The 20,379-nt window shown below is 45.0% G+C and overlaps 1 protein-coding gene across 4 annotated transcripts in view; it reads right to left on the bottom strand.

Moving 5' to 3' along the window:
- Positions 1-20,379, bottom strand: part of mapkap1 (MAPK associated protein 1) — a 138,458-nt gene that overhangs the window by 39,859 nt on the left and 78,220 nt on the right. For 3 of the 4 annotated variants that reach the window (XM_042337268.1, XM_007909517.2, XM_007909518.2), the window contains exon 8: positions 974-1,081. The exons of the other annotated variant lie outside the window; for it this stretch is intronic. In XM_042337268.1, coding sequence (XP_042193202.1) covers positions 974-1,081 — 108 coding nt within the window. The remainder of the gene's footprint in view (positions 1-973; positions 1,082-20,379) is intronic. 4 annotated transcript variants of the gene reach the window in all.

Raw genomic sequence — 20,379 nt, 5'->3', positions numbered from 1 at the left:
TTGATGAGTGGTGGGGGGGGGAGGGGGGAAGAGGTTATCACTGATCTCAGCATTGTGCAATGGAAATGCAGCAGATATGATCCTAACTTAGATATTTAAAGCGTAGATATTCATTCAGCTCGCTCACACTGCTGGACTCAGCAATTCCCGCTAATAAGCTGCTCAGACCAGATTAAAAAAAGGGTTTGTGGTTGAGAGCAAAGTAACAAATGACAGTCAAATTTAACACCAATTCTTTGTAACAGTTGGAGTTCTTTTTAAAGAGATGCTCGGGCCGAGCGAGATTCCTGGTTCAAATTTTTTTTTCTTTTTTTTCACCCCAAATGAGGGAGGTGAAAGAATGTGAAATGTTTGCTGAGCTGAGCGCCATGGATAATTGTCTGAAGGAGAGAAAAAAAAACTTGCTGATGCATATATTGCCCGTCATGCTTTTCTAACTTGCAGATCATACTTTAAAGCAAAGTTATTCAGATCGTCAGTTGCGAATGCAAGCACACTCCACAATGGTAACCATGAGATTTCTGATTCCAGCAATCCACAGTTAACAAGCCTTAGACAAGTCACTTAAGCACTGAATTTGCTGATATCACATTTGTACCTGACACAGAGTGTGAAACGGAACAGATAAGGAATGCAGAGTCAGTTTCTGCCAAGATTTTCTCCCCCAAAATTTTCAATTTGTGTATCGCAATGTCAAGAAATGTGCTCTTCTTTGTCAATCACAGTGGATGGAAAGAGCAGTCACTTCATGTTTCACAGTGAAGTGAGTTATCAAAGCCGTCTGTCTCTACATCACGTGTCGGGCACTGCGCATAATAATTAGCCACAGAAATGCTAATTTACATTATGTTAATAGCCTTAAACCTTCGTATTCTCTTATTAAAAATAGGAAATTACTCAAAACGTGTACATTTCTATTCAGTGGTTTGGCTGACAGGTAATTTATGTAAAAAGTTGAAAGGTTAAAACTTACTGTACTCTCTGACCAGACAGAATTCCAAAGTGCTCTGACTCTCTAAGGTACGGTCTAAATCTACAGCTACGTTAGGTTCACTTTGCTTCTCAAGCCGATACTGATGCCCTGAAATGAGAAAGAATAAGGCTGGGAAATAATGTACATGAGAAACTTTCATCCTAACTGCGCGGAAACTTCAGTCAAAACATTTTTTAAAAAAAAATCAACCCTTGGATTCTGACCACCCCATCCCCACACTGCGCAACAACCTGCAATTGTGTAGCTTGATGTGGGACGAACATCTCGATGGACTTCACAAGTGTGACGGGTGAGCAAAGAGGGAGCAGTGTAAGCGAGTGTTGACCAGTGTAAGCTGGTTGAGGAGAAAGACTTTTCATAATCCTGGCAAGACTTTTAAGAATGTTTTGAAGATAACAACAACAATAATAATCCTTGCATTTGATATAGCGCCTTATCACATCTTCGAGACGTCTCAAAGCCCTTTGCAGTAGTAAAGTGAATTAACTGTATATTTTGTGGGCGAAACGCAGCAGTCAATTGCGCACAGCAGCGTCCCACAAACAGTCGTGGATTGAGTGACCAAATCATTATTATTACTTTTTTGAAGGAATTATTATCCTCGAAAGGTGATCCGCCAATCGACTAACAACCGGATTCCTAGTTACTGTTGGGTAAACAGAGACGTGTGGAGGAAGGAAAATTGCCCAACATTTTGCCCAGCTGGGTATCGTACACAGGTCTTTCTCTTGCGAGGCTAATGCTCTAACCACTGAGTTACAGGACTCCATAAGAAGGGATAGATGGTTGGTGCAAGGCAATGGGAACTTGGGAGACAGCCCACAACATGCTCATGATCATGCTCGGCAGCTGAGTGCTGGACGTGGGACTGGAAGGCGTTACATTCTACTCACTCTTGGCTCTCATCCTTACAGAATACCCACTACAGCATCAAGCGGCTTCTTACATAAGTACAAGCGCTCCCAGACACTGCCCCCTGAGGAGGGCACTATATAAACTCAAGTTGCTGATGATGATGCTGGTCTCTACTTCCTGGTAAACAATCCCCGCTGTTAATTACAATCAGTGTAAAAGAATAATAATAATAATAATCCTTGCGTTTTGATATAGCGCTTTTCACGTCCGGAGGACGTCCCAAAGCGCTTCACAGAACACACTGTAAAGTGAATTGACTGTATATTTGTGGGCGAACGCGGCAGCCAATTGCGCACAGCAATGTCCCACAAACAGTCGTAGATTGAAAATGATCAATTTATTATTGTTTTTGGTTTTGGAGGGATTATTATTAGGCTCTGTGTGGAGTAAGGAAACTTGCCCGAGGTTTCGCCCTCTGCCTGGAATTGAACTCAGGTCTCTCACTTGCAAAGCGAGTGCTCTAACCACTGAGCTACAGGACTCCACAAGTCTTCCTGGTGTCTGTCCTGAATTTACCCTCAGCCTCCCTGAACCTGTGCCCTCTTCTCTTGCCCTACTGGCCCGACAGACAGTGTTGTTCTGAATTCTCTTTGTTCAATCCCATTGAGCATTTTGTAAGATCCCATTAGGAAATGCAATCCCTGGATGTTATTTCATTCTAAAGCACTCTTGTGTGTGTGTGTGTGTGTGTGTGTGTGTGCGTGCGCACATGTGTGTGTGTGTGTTTGTGCGCACGTGTGTTCCTCTCCAATGTTGTCTTGACATTTATGATGCCGTTGATTTTCACGTTATATATAAAACAAGCAAACTTTCTACATCAGTGGCTCCAAAACCAAATAGATTTTGATTGCAGCTTTCCTAAGAGCCATTTACGTGGCAAGCCGTGCTCACTGAGCTTTGTTTTATTTGGGGGGGGGGAGCGGAGACTGCTTTCAGAACGAAGTTTCATTACTGAACGGAACATGATGGGAATGCACAAGACACTGCTCGGTATCTGAAAGAAAAAGGTAGGTTAAGGTTTAGAGGGAGATCCTTTGTCAGAACAAGCAGCGTCTCTCAACCGTCTTTTCTCTCCCCTTTCAGACACCGGGCAGGCAACCTACATGGTATTATCAATGCTGATTTAGATTTGCAAACAATTGCAGTTCCTTATGCGGAAAACGGCATGTTACTGATTCGCAAGCAGCTGTCGATACAAAGCCCGGAAATATAAACTAAATAAATAAAAATAATAATAATTTGTTCACTCAATGCACAACTGATTGTGGGACGCTGCTGTGTGCAATTGGCTGCCACATTTCGCCCACAAAATACAGTCACTACACTTTACAATATATTCTGTGAAGCGCTTTGAGTTGTCTTGAAGACATGAAAAGGCGCTGTATCAAATGCAAGGATTATTATTGTTATTATATTACAACTTTGCGACGGAACCAGTTAGCCATTCGAGAGGGATTTCAGAACTGTCTCTGTAATGAGTCGACAAAAGATGACTTGCAGCACGGGAGCACTAATTTTGCAATTTAAGATAGTGTTTTTGGTACATCAGGCGTGAAGATCTTTTATTTCAATTATCCTGATGAATTATTGAGCATTGCTTAATTAATATAATTCACTAAATTACCTGAATCATACTAACGCTATCCTATTTACATATACAGTGAACAAATGCGGCTTTAATCTTTGATGGCGACGGTAATACAAGCTGTCTTTGTAAATCAATATAAATTCAGCAAAGTGACAGATCATAATCTGCAAGACACTTTAGGATATTACATGTCAACTGGGGGTTTTACCATACGAGACAGCAGGCACATTATTGCAATGGCAGAAAAACTTGTGTATGCATAAACATGCTACACCATGAAGCTGACAGTATGTGAGTGTTTCCGAGCCAATAAAAAACACATAAGCTTCAGCAATGCCATCAGAAAGTGGGTGCCCGTAAATTACCCCAGTGGTGTGGGATTGCAGCACAACAAAAAGTCACTGTTGTGTTTATAATAATAATCCTTGCATTTGATATAGCGCCTTATCACGTCTTCGAGATGTCTCAAAGCTCTTCCCAGAATATACTGTTCAGTGAATTGAACTATAATTTTTGGGGCGAAATGCAGCAGCCAATTGTGCACAGCAGTGTCCCACAAATAGTCGTGGATTGAGTGACCAAATTATTATTATTGTTATTTATTTTTTGAAGGGATTATTACCCCCTGAAAAGCGAACCATCAATCGACTCACAACCGGGTTCTTGCTTCCTGCTAGGTAAACCGAGGCGCGTGCAGTAAGGGAACTTGCCCAAGGTTTCGCCCTGCCCGGGAATCAAACCCAGGTTCTCCAGCTTGTGAGGTGAGTGCTCTAACCACTGAGCTAAGGGACACAGTTGTTTAGTTACAGGAATCGAAGGTTATTAAACAGACGGCACTTTTCATATTGCTAAAAAGGTGACGGATATTTTGTGTTGAAATCATAAAATGTCTCAAGCAGCTTTGCTGTAATTATTATCATGTGGTGACTGTTTTCTGAGCTAACGTGGTGCCCATTTTGTATTCAGAAAAGTTCTGTATTCAGGACTGAGGTGAACAAGCAACGGATTTTGGAGGATTTATTTGGTTGGCCATGACACCGGGAGAAACTCCCTTCTCCTTTCTAATAGTGTAAAAACGACTTTAAGCATCAATCTGAACGGGCACCTTGGTTAAACATCTCATCCGAAGGACAGGGTCTCTGACAATTCAGACCCCACCCCTGGTCTTGAAACAACAATTAACATTTATATGGCGTCTTTCATGTCGGGAGGACGTCTCAAATGGCTTCACACAGCTGACTGCGAGCTCGAGTGTCAGTCTTAGACAATGAGCTTCAGTTCCAACGTGGGGCTTGAACCCACAACCTTCTGACCCAGTGGTGAGAGTGCTCCCAGCTGAGCCAGACTAAAGCCTAATCATTGTCGAAACAATCTGTGCAGATGAAACAACAATAACAAAATTACATTTGGATAGTGCCTTTCATGTCGGGAGGACGCCCCAAGGCGCTGGACAATCAATGTTTCTGTGCAGATATCAGAGAGAATCTTTCTCCTCCGTAACATAAAATTAGATTTAAATGGCTGTGTTTGCGTGTTGTTTGCATTTACAGAAGTTAGGGTCAGTGCCTATAAAACCTTGCCCTGCTCTTTCAGCACACAGTTCACACCTCTCTCTCTCTCTCTCTTTGATGTGAAAAGACAAGAGGTTAAGGCTCTTAACAAACCTGAACCAAATTGAAATAAAATTCAGAAAACCTTTTGGAAGAGCAACCCATCAATTCTAATTTTTAAACTTTCACTTTCAGTCAACACCAGAAAAAGCTCCATTGGAACTTTTATCTTGGCAGCAAAGTGCTGTTATCTGGCTGGTGTCAGGAGCTCTATCTCTCTTTTAGCTGACAACACAGACCATTCAGGTAAAATTGGAAAAGAATCCTAGTTCAGCGAGTAAATAAATAATCAATACTCATCTAAATGTAAATGAATCGCTCGCCCCCTCTGATAACAGGGTGCTTATCAAAGATCCAATTTTCTCAAGACACTTGGATGCAACCAAATTACCATCATCCAGTCTTAAACTAATGGATAAAATTCCTAACTAAACTGAGCCGATCACCAGAGATCAACCAACTTTTGGCCACTTCACATTTCACTAGGTCGGTCATCACTCACTTTGCAATGCTTTTTGGTCAGATTCTTCCTGCATCTGAACCCATTTAAACCAGCCCAACCCCCACTCCCCTTCCTCCCCCACCCCCCACTCCTTCTCCCCCTCCTCCCCCACTCTCTCCCCCCTCATCTTGCGAAGGCATCAACTAAAAACAATACTTGTCAGGCTGTAACAAGTGAAGTTGCGATTACCCTGATGAAAAAAATACACTGGCCAAATTCAAACTCAGTGTGGTCGATAGTAAATAAAAAACAGAGAGAAAAATAGGTTAGAAACTGGCGATTTTGCACCATTTTGTGTGGCTTGTGTGCTGGGAGCAGCAGATATAAACTGACACACATTTCAACATACCCGGACGTAGCACGTGAACAGCAGTTTTGTATTGTGTGTAACCGGCCTCTGGGGGCAAACCTGAATGTAAAATAATCAGTTTGCCCAACGGCAAACTCCCCCCAAACCCCTGTGTGGATTTTTCACAGCTCCTCTAACCTCTGGAACTACAACAACAACAACAAGATTCCATTTATAGAGCGCCTTTCACGTCGGAAGGACTAGCCTAACCTCTAGCCTCAAACCCTCAGCTTCGCTCCTCTTTATCTATTTTAAATTCCACCTGATATACTAGTGGTTAGAGCACTTGCCTCGCAAGTGAGAGACCTGGGTTTGATTCCCGACAGGACGAAATGTTGGGCAAATTTCCTCACTCTGCACGCCTCTGTTTACCTAGCAAGTAAGTAGGAACCCGGTTATCAGTCGATTGGTGGATCACTTTTCTGGGGATAATAATTTCTTCAAAAAATATATAATAAATTGGCCATTTCAATCCACGACTGTTTGTGGGACGCTGCTGTGTGCAATTGGCTGCTGCGTTTCGCCCACAAATATAGTCGATTCACTTTACAGTCTATTCTGTGAAGCGCTTTGAGACGTCTCGAAGACACGATAAGGCGCTGTATCAAATGCAAAGATTATTATTGTTATATCTTTGACTGTGCCTATGTTCACATTTTCCTCACTCCTCCCCAGCTCAGGATGCAACCCTGACACCGTGCAGAGCTCCGAGATGCTATCCTAGTGAAAGCGCGGTATAAATGCTGTTGTTCTATTGTGAAGCGTTGATGAATGATAAGCTTGTGTCCTCTGATGTGAAAGGTGTTATATAATAATAATCCTTGTATTTGATATGGTGCCTTATCATGTGAATTTTTTGGGGGTTAGCCGGGTGTCTGACACATGCGGAATCACATCACTGCGCTTAAGAGTTTCAAAACCAAGCTGAGAATTCCATACATCCCACCTACACATGGAAATCCCAGAGACAGATTGTTGGAATGGAATGCGTTCCCTCTCTCTCCCTGGGGGGAAGCATCCTGTTTACCTAATTCCAGAAAGTATTAGGCGCAAGTTGGCAAGAGCCAAGGCTTGGGAACCCCAGAGTGTGTGTTGGGGTGACTGCTGGAATCTAACCAGCTAAACCTGCAATAACTTGCCACTGATATCGCTGTCCGGCAAGCTTTCCTGCTGCTTGTCCAGCTGGGCCCTCTCTATCCGTTAGGGCTTTGGCTTGCGGGGTTAACGGGAGCTGAGTGGGATGGCTCCCTGCCCCTAGTCACTGCTCTGCCCTTCCATTTTTCACATTTCTTTGGGAATTCATGCCTGGGCAGGGGGAGAGAAATATAGAGTGACAGGATTTTCAGTTGTGTCGGGGGTTTCTGACATCTGCTCTACTCCAGTAAAACGACTCCAGTTTAAACCAATTCCACCTAACATCCGACTGACAGCTGAAGAGATCCGGCCTGAAAACCCAACTCTGGGTAAATCTAATATAATGAATATTTTTAACATATATTACATGGCCTTGGGAATTTCGTGCAGTAAACTTGCCAGGGTAATATCCGTGGAAAGAGAAAGAGCTTTCGCTGCCAAATCACACCCGCTCACAATCCCCTGCTTACTGTTTTCTAATCTATTTCCAGCTCCTGTTGTAGGTCACTATTTAAACAACATGCGCACAAGACTATGCAGTGGCAACTCAAACTGAGAACTTCTCAACATTTTACAGTGAAAGATCTTTATAATGGGGTTGGGGGGAATAGGCAGACATGGCACCAGTAATCTGGGAAATAATAATAATCCTTACGTTTGATATAACATTTTACTACTTATTTGAGACGTCTCAAAGCATTTCACAGAATAATCTGTAAAGTGTATATTTTGTGGGCAAAGCGTGGCAGCCAATTGTGCACAGCAGTGGCCCACAAGCAGTCGTGGATTGAGTGACCACATTTTTATTATTTTTTTTGGAGGGATTATTACCCCTGGAAAGGGATCTGCCAATCAGCTAACAACTGGGTTTGTACTTACTGCTAGGTAAACAGGGACGTATGGAGTCAGGAAACTTGCCTAAGGTTTTGTCCCACCCGGGAATCGAACCTGTGTCCTCTCACTTGTAAGGCGAGTGCTCTAACCAATACGCTACAGGACTCCACATAACACATAACAGAACTAACATACAGAACTACGTTTTTTTTAAAAAATCAGTGAACGATTGTGGAAGATTTTTCAGCCTAAAAAGCTTGGAAATCAAGTACAACACCTCCGCAAAACAGAACGGTGATCCCTGCTGACTGATCATCTCATTGTCTGCGCCGACTCGTATCACATGGTTTAAATTTGGCCAAGAAGTGAAATTTACAAAACTCTCAGCCACTTTTTTATATATTATATATTATACACAGATGTGTAAGGCGCACTCTGAGACATTACCCTGCGCACTACATAAACGCACGTTCTTATCATACAACATACTTCTGCCTCGCTTAACTTTATTATTTATAGAAATGCAGTAAATCACACCAGAATTCCTCTCAATGGCCATGTGGTTTTAGCTGCTTTTCCCCCCCATCTCAGTAACGTGCACATTAACAATTACATCCACACGGCCAGAAAAGTATTGCATGAAAAGTCCCCCTCCCCCGTTCCATCTAAACATTCTTTTCCCCCCTCTCTTCTTTCCTTGTACTGTGCAACATTAAGACATTTGGCTGAGGTAGTCATGAGCCTGGCACCGTCGTTCCTTCTTGTACCTAAGTGCTATCCAAATAAGGAAAGGCTTAGATTTGACCCAGTCTTTCCAAGTCTGGTCATCTCCCTCGTAAAACCAGTTGTCAAAAAATTAAATAAATCTGCCGACTCAGGCGTGGCTGCACTTATCCTCACATTTTGCAGTTGCTTTTTTTATTATATATATGTGGAGCACTGTGAGACATTACCCTACGTGAAGCCGCAAGTTCTTATCATACAACATATTTTATTACATGTAGAAATTCAGCAAACCACACCAGAACTCCTCTCAATGGGCAAACTATGCTGGTTTGGGCTGGTTAAGTTCCAGGAGTACTCCAATGCACACTCTGTGTGTGTGCGTGAGAGATAGAGAGAGAGAGAGTGCAAATTCCATTCCAGACACAGGGAAATTTCCATGTGTAGGTGGCACACATGTGTGATGCTCTCTCCATCTGGTTCAGATTCATAGTCTTACACATGGCTGACCTGAAAAATAATCTGTTCAGATTTGAGCGTACACCTCCGGTGGTGGTGTGGCTTGGCTCTGACTGCCAGGCTGGGGCACTACGCTCAATGGAACTAGCAATGGAACCCAGGCTCTGGCTCGCCATATCACCAGGCACTCCTAGTCTAACAGATTTCAGCCACTCCCAAATCGACAGCAACCTCAGCACTGGGGAGGGGGGGGGGGGGGGAAGTGGAGCAACTCACTGCAAAGCAGCACCGTCAAGGCAGTCGGTCCTTTCTTTGTCAGTCTTGTGTTTTTTGGTAAGGTGTTCACTTTTTAAAAGTTATGGAATCAATAATAATAATATTCCTTGTGATAACCCAAACTTTCCTCTCTCCATGGATGCTGCCTGACCTGCTGAGTGTTCCCAGCGATCTTTGTTTTCATTTTATATTATACAATAATCCTTGCATTTGATATAGCGCCTCAACAAATTGCATTTAGACAGGGCTCCTCATGCAGGGCAGCGTCCCAGAGCGCAGGACAGTGGCTGAGTACGACACAGAGCTGGGAGGAGATGACCGTAGGCATGGTCGAAGAGGAAGGTCTTCATGCAAGATCTGTAGATGGGGAAGGAAGGGACAAGGCGTAGTGGAAGAGTGTTACAGCGTTTCGGGGCGTGGTGGAGAAAGCACAGCCACCGATGGTGGAACGGACGGCACGAGGGACAAGCAGGAGGCCGGAGCCTATCTCAATTCTCAGCCACAAAGTCACCGCAAAAGTAAAAATTGCTGTAATTTGTAGAAACTAATGTTTGCACAAAGCAGATGTTTTGGATTAAAGGCTCACAGTATAAGGCATCACTCTTATGAGACTGACACTGAGTTGATTCCTGGCCTGGTCATGACTATGGAAAATGCAGGTCACGTCTGTGGAGAAGTTGGCTAAAGTACAAGTCTCTTTATTCATAATCCTCACAAATCTGTGGATTTCCTAACATTGAAAAATAAACTTTTACCACATTTATTTGAATACAAGATGCCATTTTAGCTCGCTATCTACCTGGTGTGTCCTTTCTACATCTCTCAGCCACTTACAGATGGAGGAGTTGGGATCAATGGCTGAATTACAATAGTTATGTGGGTGGATTTCTGACGACCAATTTAGAGCTGGGATATATAAGTAAAAACGACTATCCTCCTGATAGGAAACATACAGAGAAGCCAAACCACCTTTACAACACACTCAAAGCCAGCCACAAAGCTCAGGAGGGTTTCTGATTTCCCACGCTGACTGGCTGACTGATATTTTCAGCATCCGGGTTTAGCTGCTGCACGTGATTGGGATTCCACAAGGACCGGTTAATAGCCCCAGCCCTAATCCCTATGCCACGCAAACCAATCACCCCCGTTCTTGCCCGGCTTCACTGGCTCCCCATCCCGCAGAGAATTGAGTACAAAACTCTCGTTCTCACCTTCAAAGTCCTCCACGGTCTTGCTCCCCCCAACCTCTCTGACCTCCTAACACCATATCAGCCTGTCCGCTCCCTCCGCTCGGCGGACACTGGCTGCTTCAGGTCCCCAGCACTTCCCGCCCCACCATTGGCGGTCGGGCATTCAGTATTTCTGCCCCGACACTCTGGAACTCTATCCCGCAATCCCTCTGCCTCATCCCCGCTCTTGCCTCCTTCAAGTCCCATCTGAAGACCTTCCTCTTTGACTGTGCCTTTGGCCACTCTCCCACCCCTACCCCTAACCACCTCCCTCCACCCCTCCTGACCCCAACTCCCAGCTCGGGTACCAAAAGCCCTGATTGTCCAGCGCCCTGGGATGTCTTTCCAACGGGAAGGGCGCTGTACACGTGTAATTTGATGTTGTTGTTACTATCCCATTTAATATATCCGGTCAGCAAGTGCCTCCAAAAACTGATTCGTTACCATATTCATCTGTGAATAAACTCTCTTACTTTCCCCAAAGTACAGCACAGGATGCGGGGGGAGGGGAATGAGCCCCCATAATAAAATCTGCCCCAAAATGTGAACCTGTTTGTTTGTGTCCAACAGCTGACACACAGCGCTGAGGAGCCCAGCGCCTACATGCTCTGTGACCTGGGCTCGCGCCAGCACACGCTTGGCCAGGAATTAATCAGCTTCACCACGAGGGACCGTGAAGTTTTGCATCAATGTTAACAACTACGGTGCTACTTCAAGCATCAAAGGCTGGCGGAGAGGCTTTTAATGAGCAGAGTGGACTCTCTCCCCATCAGAGTGAAAGTGGATATTTTGCCCAGGCTGTGTGCATGTGAGAGACTGCCTGGCCTGTCACTGGGACCTATACAATTGGCAAAACTACTACTACTAATCCTTACATTTGATACAGCACCTTATCATGTCTTTGAGACGTCACAAAGCGCTTCACAGAATATATTTTAAATTGAATTGCCTGGATATTTTGTGGACGAAACACGGCAGCCAATTGCACACAGCAGTGTCCCACAAACAGTCGTGGATTGAATGACCTAATTATTATTTATTTATGAAGGATTAGCCCCGGAAAAGCGATCCACCAATCAACTAACAACTGGGTTCCTACTTACAGCTAGGTAAACAGAGGGGTTTACCTAGCGTCTGTGTCTCTGGCCTGGGGAACATCAGGGAGAACCTCGCCTCCCGTTCAGCCGAATGCACCAAATTATTACCCAGGTCTCAAATCGTCCTAGAGGCACAATGCTCACTTTTTTCATTGCCTGCGCTCAGAGACGGTTTCTATTACGTACCAGTTCTTCGCGGAGAACTACAGAGAAATGGGTCTTCTGTGGCAGATGGGTCTGTGAACATTTGACTTATTAAAGGATAAACAAACATTCACATTTCCACATAATATTTACATCCGCAGACTGGAAGCTGTGAAAATGTATAGAACAATGGGTACCAGGGAGCAATTACTGAGCTGTAACAAACTGCGGCATTCATAAAACACGAGAGCAAACAGCCCCATCTACACACAGCCCATTAATCTTCAAATCACTCCTCGGGATTTTTACCCTATTTACACAGTTTCTAGTGTTACGGTTAAAATATTATACTATAAATTACACCCAGGTTTTTCTTCTCCAAACAACAACAACTTGCATTTATCTAGCGCCCTTCACGCGGGGTAGTGTCCCGGAGTGCTTGACGGTGGCGGAGTCTAACACTGAGCCAGGAGGAGAGGGAGGGGAGGTGACCATAAGCACGATCAAAAAGGCAGGGAGGGAGAAAGTGGAGAGGAAGGGGGCAAGGCGGAGGGATTGAGGGAGAGAGTTCCAGAGGTTCAGTCAGAGGCTGAGCCATACAGACCCCAGGGTTACTGACTAGCCATGGCTCCGTGACCCTGGTGGAGTTGCAGGAAGATTAGCCCCAGGTCCCTGATCACAGCCGAGCCAGCCCCCTGTTGGGAGTTTTGTGTGCATGCTGTGGGTTAAAGACTAGATGGAGGATTTACTGCAAACTCGTGAATAGAGAAAAAAACAAGAGGAAATTTGCAGCTAGCCTCAGAGCAGCAAAGTTATTCAGCTTCAGGTCAACTCACAAGCGAGAGGACCTGAGTTCAATTTCCGGACGGTGGAAAACCTTAGGCAAGTTTCCTTACTCTATACACCTCTGTTTACCAGTAGTAAGTAGGAACCCAGTTGTTTGTCGATTGGTGAATCGTCTTTCCAGGGGTAAAATCGTTCAAAAAAACAACTGGGTCCCTCATTCCAAGGCTGCTGCCCCCCCCACCCCCAACACACCCACACACACACCCCCACCCCCAACATAACTCACTGCCAGGCCCCAACCCATTTCACTTTACATGGCTTCATTCCCACCGCCATGAATACACTTTCCTAAAAGCAGATATTTCTGCACATTATATAATCCTTGCATTTAAAATAGCGCCTTATCACGTCGTCAAGACATCTCAAAGGGTTTGGCAGGATTTACACTGTAAAGCGCAGGGACAGTTTATATTGTGTGGCTTTGCTGTGAAACCCAGTGTGTTAACGCATTAGGTTGAAACAGAGTTTAAAAACTTTTTAAAAACATTTCTGAAAGGAAGGATCGCTGGAGTATTTACACTGTGCGACAGCAAGTGGCTGTAATTGTTTGCTTGCCGTCCGTCACACAAGCGACAGCCCGGCCCTAGTCTGCAGTTGGAGGCCAGTGCTTCTGTTTTAAGTGGTAAACTTTTCCCCACCCGTGACTGCCAGGAAAGCCATCAACCAAAAAAACCTGAACATAACACGTCCACTGAGACGAGCCGGTTCGGATTTATCGGACCTGTCTGCCTCTAATTAAATATCTGCCGTAATGGCTTCCTTTACACATTCATCTTGTGCTGTAGAGAGGAGATCAGTGCCATCAGGTAGCGCTGCTCACTTTTTATTTAAACTTTTCCCTCAAAGTTCTGGCACCAGACGTGTAACCTGCAATGATACAGTGCTTCCATTAACCCCATACCGCTTTCCCCAGAGGAGCTGTTGTTGTTTATGAAGCTCCCGTATAAAACCGTGACAGTTACAGATCCCTTTGCCTGCCCTTTCCTGAGGAGGCAGGTTTACAGCAGTGCAGCACAATGTGCTAATTCAGGGAGTAACGACGTGATAAACAAAGATACTGGACAAGCAAGTGCTGCAACAAGCACTGGAACATTCACGCTCCGAATGACCTTATGTACCAGAGAACATGTCCGAAACAATAACACCGAGAGGTTTGAGCAGTTTTCAAGCCAAACAGGTCAATTTAAGAACCTGTTTTTTTTCTGTAGACTTGTATGTGTTTCCCAAATCCCATTCAGAACACATATATATTTATATATATTTATATATCTCTCTCTCTCTGTCTCTGTCTCTCACTCACTCTCACACACACACACAAATCCCCCACTATTATAATATGGTGTTTCAGGTCCATAAACCCAAACATCGAGTTTTAACAGTTCAAGAATCAGTCACGGCGGCTGTGACCTCACTTCCTGTGCGCGGTGCGGACCTGCCCGGCTTCCTGTGCGCGGTGCGGACCTGCCCGGCTTCCTGCGCGCGGTGCGGACCTGCCTTCCTGCGCGGTGCGGACCTGCCTGGCTTCCTGTGCGCGGTGCGGACCTGCCCGGCTTCCTGTGCGCGGTGCGGACCTGCCCGGCTTCCTGTGCGCGGTGCGGACCTGCCCGGCTTCCTGTGCGGGGTTAGGTCGACTTCCGTCGGGTCACCGACGATGTCACTTCCCACACCGACGCACAAAGCACAGGCACTTCCTGCACAGATCGCACGCCCACCCACACCCCCCATTTCGGACCTCGATGCGATGAGACGCCAGAGAGAGCTCAGTCGCGGTTTGGTGGATTCAATGTGAATTCTACGTTCAGTTAGTTTCCTGCGCTGTTGAAATGCGATTACTGGTGGGACATTGCGATCAGGTATCAGACGTCCATCTGTGTAGCCGCACAACAGCTGATGAAGGTCTGAGATAGCGAGAGGACCGAGCATCCCTGAGTAATGCTGCTTCAACAAGCACAAAGGCAAAGGCAGATTTATAATCTATACCTGTCGCCACATGCGGAAGGAAGACAGCGCAACATTTCACTGAAACATCCCGAGGTGCGTCTCACAGAATCCGCAATAAAAGTTTAACATCTCTTTCCCACTGCACTAGCTGCCAATGTAATCTTGTTGTTACTTTAATAGCCCCTTTCCAGGCTGGGAACTGGTGTTTGACTAGGTTTCCGGGTTAAAACGCCTCTAAATGTGTCCGGCTCGTGGCTCACATGCTTTGGTCAACAAAGGGGAACAAAGGGGAAACCAAAAGTATATTTTGGCAGCTAACACTTTGTTATTTTTTTATTAAAAAAACTACATTTCGAGTGGTGGCAGATTCCCCAATCTTCACATAATATAATTTTTCTACGATTTTTCAGATTCTATAAGGAAACATTTGCAGAGCAATGGGGGAGTGGGACTAGTTGGTAGCTCTTTCAAAGAGCCGGCAGAGGCACGATGGGCCAAATGGCCTCCTTCTGTGCTGTAATATTCTATGATTCTATAAGCCTCCTCCCCCCCCCCCGACACCACATGCCAGCTGAAAACAAACCCCCACTTCCCCGACACACCCACATCGAAGTCACAGCCACTAAAAAGGGAACGAAGCACAGTACAGTAACATCTTATAAATGGAGCCAGGGCGTGGTTGACTGATCCAAGGAGTCATTGGTAACAGATGAATGAGCGAAGCTGACACCTAATTACATCACTGTTAGTTTGTCCACTCCCACTGGTTCAGTGACACCTTAAAGATGTCAGCTTGGCTCAGTTGGTTGTATTCCAGACTCTGGGTACAGTGGTTGGTGGGTACAAGCCCTACATTGGGATTTGAGTTCACTATCCAAAGTGAGACTCTCTCAGTTGCAGTATTGGGTCAGAGGTATTGGGTGAGATGTTAAACGTCGGTCCCACCTGCCGGCTCCTCAGGTTGACGTTAAAGATCTGGTGCTTGACAAGGAGAAGCTCATTTCTCCCATCGCGATGTCCAACCATCCTCCAGGTTAATGTCTGCACCATTGCGTGCTCTGCACAAACCAGCTACAACATTTGCCGGCAAAAGCAGTCGCTACAATGGACAGGGATTACCGTGAAGCACTTTATGAGACGTTTCTAGAAATAGGCTGGTTCTTTCTTCATCAATAGTTTCTTGTGGGAAGCTTTCCACAACCAACTTACAGAAGGTCCAGACTTTGCCACTCATCAAGCAAACTGGCACCCACCAGGCAACAACAGCTCTGAATCGTCAGCAACAAAAACAGAAGTCACTGGGAACACAAAGAACTGAAGTTCCGGATGACAGGTTGCCAACCAGAGACGTCAACTCATTTTCCTCTCTCCATAGATGCTGCCTGACCTGCTGCGTGTTCCCAGTGACTTCTGCTGTTGCTTCAGATTTCCAGCATCTGCAGTGTTTTTTGCCCTATAAATAGCCAGCACCCTGCCTGCCTGGCAGTAACAGCACACACAAGGATAAATTACCCAGGAGAGGGAGCGAGGAATGTAGAGTTGTACCGAGGTAGACAATGATCAAAGATAGCGGGCTGGAACATTCTGACGTGGTCACGGTACAGCAACACTAGATAAAATGAACCCTTGAAATCAATGAGAACCCACAACGCACATCAATTCCAGAGGAGAATAGCGATAATGATTTCCGAGCCTGTGACAGACGGGTCAGCCGAACATTCAACGTTTACCAGCCTCAAAGCCAGCAGGCATGGGGCGGGCGGGTATGTGAAACAAACACTCCCTCTACGTAAGGTAGGAATCCAGACATTTATGTTTTTAAGTAGAAATACAGCGGCTCGATTGACATTTTAAACTCATCAATTCAGGTAGTTAAAGCGAGGAACAGGTCCTGACGGCTGTGCAGATGGATCGATGTGGATATAAAATATTTTCTATACTTTATCACTTTTTTTTTGCACACTTCATCATTTTCCTCCTTTCAGCTCGAAGGACGCCCAAGTGAGCAATGGACTTTTCAATGACAGAAGACACACTCGCTGTAGCGAGGAACTACGGATCTCCTTTACCCCTCCCCCCCCCTCCCCCACTGCCTGCCCCCCCTCACCCCCCCGCTGCCCATCACAAAACTAATCAGGAGTGGGAGCAGTGACTCTGATTTCCTTGAGATACTTAAAATCATTTGTGATGAAACTGCAATGTGGTCGTTCCTGAACTCACAAAGCGCAACAATTAACCCATCGTTTCCAAAGCTCTGTGCTTCCTCACTCTCCGCTCCATGTTATTCACCCACCTCACAAGCTCCACAAAAGTGCACTGTCCCCCTTTCTAACCCCAGTTCGGAAATTCCCCGTCACCTCACCAACCTTCTGATGATGAGTGAGAAACACGGGCGCAACGATTGATTGTGCGACACACACACACCAGCTTCCCTGTGTGAACAAGACTGATTACAGGTACGAGTCGAGAATGTGAGAGACCAAGCAATATACTGTACAATCAACCTCCTGGTCAAAAAGCCCTAGAACTTTTATAGCTGGGATTTCGTGCCACTGAACACTGGACTGAGATCGGATATCAATCAAAATTAATTTAAAAATGACCATGAACAATAATAATAATCCTTGCATTTGATATAGTGCTTTTCATGTCTTCTAGACGTCCCAAAGCGCTTCACAGAATATACTGTAACGTGAACTGACTGTATATTTGTGGGCGAACGCGGCAGCCAATTGCGCACAGCAATGTCCCACAACAGTCATGGATTGAAAATGACCAATTTATTATTGTTTTGTTTTTTTGGAGGGATTAATATTATTATTACAATGTGAGGAAGGCAGATTTTTTGTAACATAATAAAACCTTTGCATTTTCCCCCTGTGTGCGCCCATGAAGAGCTGTGGAGGGCACTCATCCTTGCTCACCACTAAACACTTTCACCTGCTTTAACCACTGCACGATTAGTGAATGTGCCACAAGTTCCACAAGTAGCAGCCAGCAAAACAAAAAACCCAAGTCAAATCTCAAAGTGGATTAAACACACAGGTTAAATCAGATTTTCCCCTTGACGTAGCGGCAGGGCCTCTAAAAGCAGATGAGAGCTGTTTAAGCATTACCCTGGCACAGTCAGCTCACAGTCTCCCTTGCCAGTGAGATAATATGACCCCCAGAATGCATAAAGTCACCCGAAAAGCGAACAAAAGCGGCTCTCAAAAACACAGAACCCATCCATCGAAGCTAACGACTTGTTCATTATGAGTGATGATGGATAAAGACTTCTCATGCTGAGATGAAATCAAGATTTATATGCATTGCTTCCTCCTGCAACTTGTGGGAAGATCATCATCATTTAATTCTATCTCTGCGGCCGGTGATGGGCATCCAGAGAGCTGGTTATCAAACGGCGCAGTCAGCTGGCAAAATCGGAACGTGCAGTTGGCACATCTGGAGTGCCATGCCAACAGCTGAGGGTGAACAATGGGCCTTGGCGAGGGGCCAAATTGCTTGCAGACACAAGCAGGTTTGATCCACAACCAACCCAACCAGCTTGTTTTATGTGAATCAGATCTCAGCACATTAAATGCTCTCCTCCGCCANTTTTTTCTCTCCAGCTCGTATCGTTCCCGCGGAATATGGCCTTGAGACGGCTCACCCGTGTCCTCTCCCACTTTATCTGTTCGAACTTTTATTAAAACTACAGGCTTCATCCACAGATAGTTCATTAAATCTTTGACAGATTACTCTCCAGAAAAGACTCTTTAAAAAGAGGAATTGCTGGGAATCTATTCTTACAATCTCGTGGACAAAAAAATAAAAAGCTTTTAGCTGTAAGAATAATACTGTTCAGTCGTTAACACAGAGAAATTGATTACATCAGAGACAATTAACTAAAGTAACAATGGTTATGTTTGCTTAGAGCTCACAGGAACGGGTTATATGGAGGGGAGGGAGGTTTAATAGCTTTTTCCCCCATTTTTATTTTTATTAAAAACCGGGAATGTACTGCCTGAAAGGGTGGTGGAAGCAGTTTCAATAATAACTTTCAAAAGGGAATTAGACAGACACTTAAAAAGAACAGATGTGCAGGGCTATGGGGTCAGAGCGGGGCAGTGGGACTAGTTGGTAACTCTTTCAAAGGGCTGGCACAGGCACGATGGGCCGAATGGCCTCATTCTGCGCTGTACGATTCTATGATCCGGTAGAAGAAATACGGGATTTCAAAATGTAAGCTTTTGGGTGTTTTAAAACTTGGTTTAAGTGAGTTTACTCCCCAGAAAATCGTGACCATTTGTGCTTACAACAACAAGTTGAATTTACATAGCACCCTTCACGTGGGTAGCGTACAAACGCTTGAAATCTTACTGAAATCTCTTGATGCAGAGGTGAAATCTGCCACATGCAGCGTGACATCAGACTTTAGCTAAACAGGCCATCGATAACCATCACATCACACTTTGCAATTTTCACTATGCCGTCGGTATTTTCCACATGGATTCTGAGGAATCGAACAGACCGAAAACAAACATTGTACTGACACCGTCTCTTTGGTCGAAGCAACAAATGCTTGTAGAAGTGGCTTGGGGGGGGGATTGTTTCCAATTTAAACTGCATCCTACGATGTTCACATGTGAAGTTTAGGCAAGTTTCCTTACTCCACACGCCTCTTTTTACCTAGCAGTAAGCAGGAATACGATTGTTAGTTGATTGGTGGATCGCCTTTCCAGGAGTAATAATCCCTCAAAACAATTAATAATTTTTAAAAAATTAAAATTTGGGTCACTTCACTCCATTCCTGTTTGTGGAGATGCTGCTGTGCCCACAAAACACATTCAATTCACTTCACAGTATATTCTGTAAAGCGCTTTGAGACGTCTTGCAGACGTGATAAGGCGCTACATCAAATGCAAGGATTATTATTATTATCATGTGAAAATGTCAGGAATGTTTCATTTGACACTTTGCTGGGGTATCTTATTGAAGCCTATGACACAGTACCGCCATTAATAAAAAAGTACGTTCAGTGGAAATGCAAGCAGCTGTTTTTTTTTTGCACGATGGGAGAGTTTTACACAGCGAGCCCGACAAGCAACTTGAGGCACCACTGCTATTGTACTGCTCCGGTGCTGAAGGTGACGGCTGTTTGTGAAGTGAAGGTGACTGTTGTTGACAATGCGAGCGTTTAACCCTGGGAATTCACAATAAAAAAATCCAAGCACCATACAACTTCAGTAGCAAACAATTATTTACTGAGTTGTTTTTTTTTTTGGGGGGGGGGGGAGAGAGAGAGGAAGGAGAAAAAGAGTGACTTAAAAATTCCTATTTGAGAAAGGCACACAGAACGCTCGCTGAAGGAGGGAGCTCCCCATCTGGTGCATTAAGAAGTCAAGCCGACATGCTCCACAGCAGCAGCGGAGGAGTTCCCTGTGGGACACATCCACTGCCTGGGACCAGCAACAGTGCAGTCAGTCAGTCAGGGACCACCCCCCACCCCACAAAAAAAACCTCTTTAAAGTCTCTCTGACATTTGAAATAAGTTGCTGAATTGAAGACAAAAGCTCTTAAACTCTTCAAACAACCGACTGAAAATGTCCTTCTCTTGTCTCCCCCCACCCCCCCCCACACACACACAGAGCCCCGAGCCCCAAGCACAACGCTTTTACTGCAGTGACTGTGCAGAGAACATTCTCACCGTGCACCAAATCCTGCACAGAGTCAGCGACAGTCACCAGGAGGGGACT

The sequence above is a fragment of the Callorhinchus milii genome, unplaced genomic scaffold (assembly GCF_018977255.1).
Source record: "Callorhinchus milii isolate IMCB2004 unplaced genomic scaffold, IMCB_Cmil_1.0 Scaffold8, whole genome shotgun sequence".
Taxonomy (NCBI): Eukaryota; Metazoa; Chordata; class Chondrichthyes; order Chimaeriformes; family Callorhinchidae; genus Callorhinchus; species Callorhinchus milii.
This window is presented reverse-complemented; position numbering and strand designations above follow the sequence as displayed.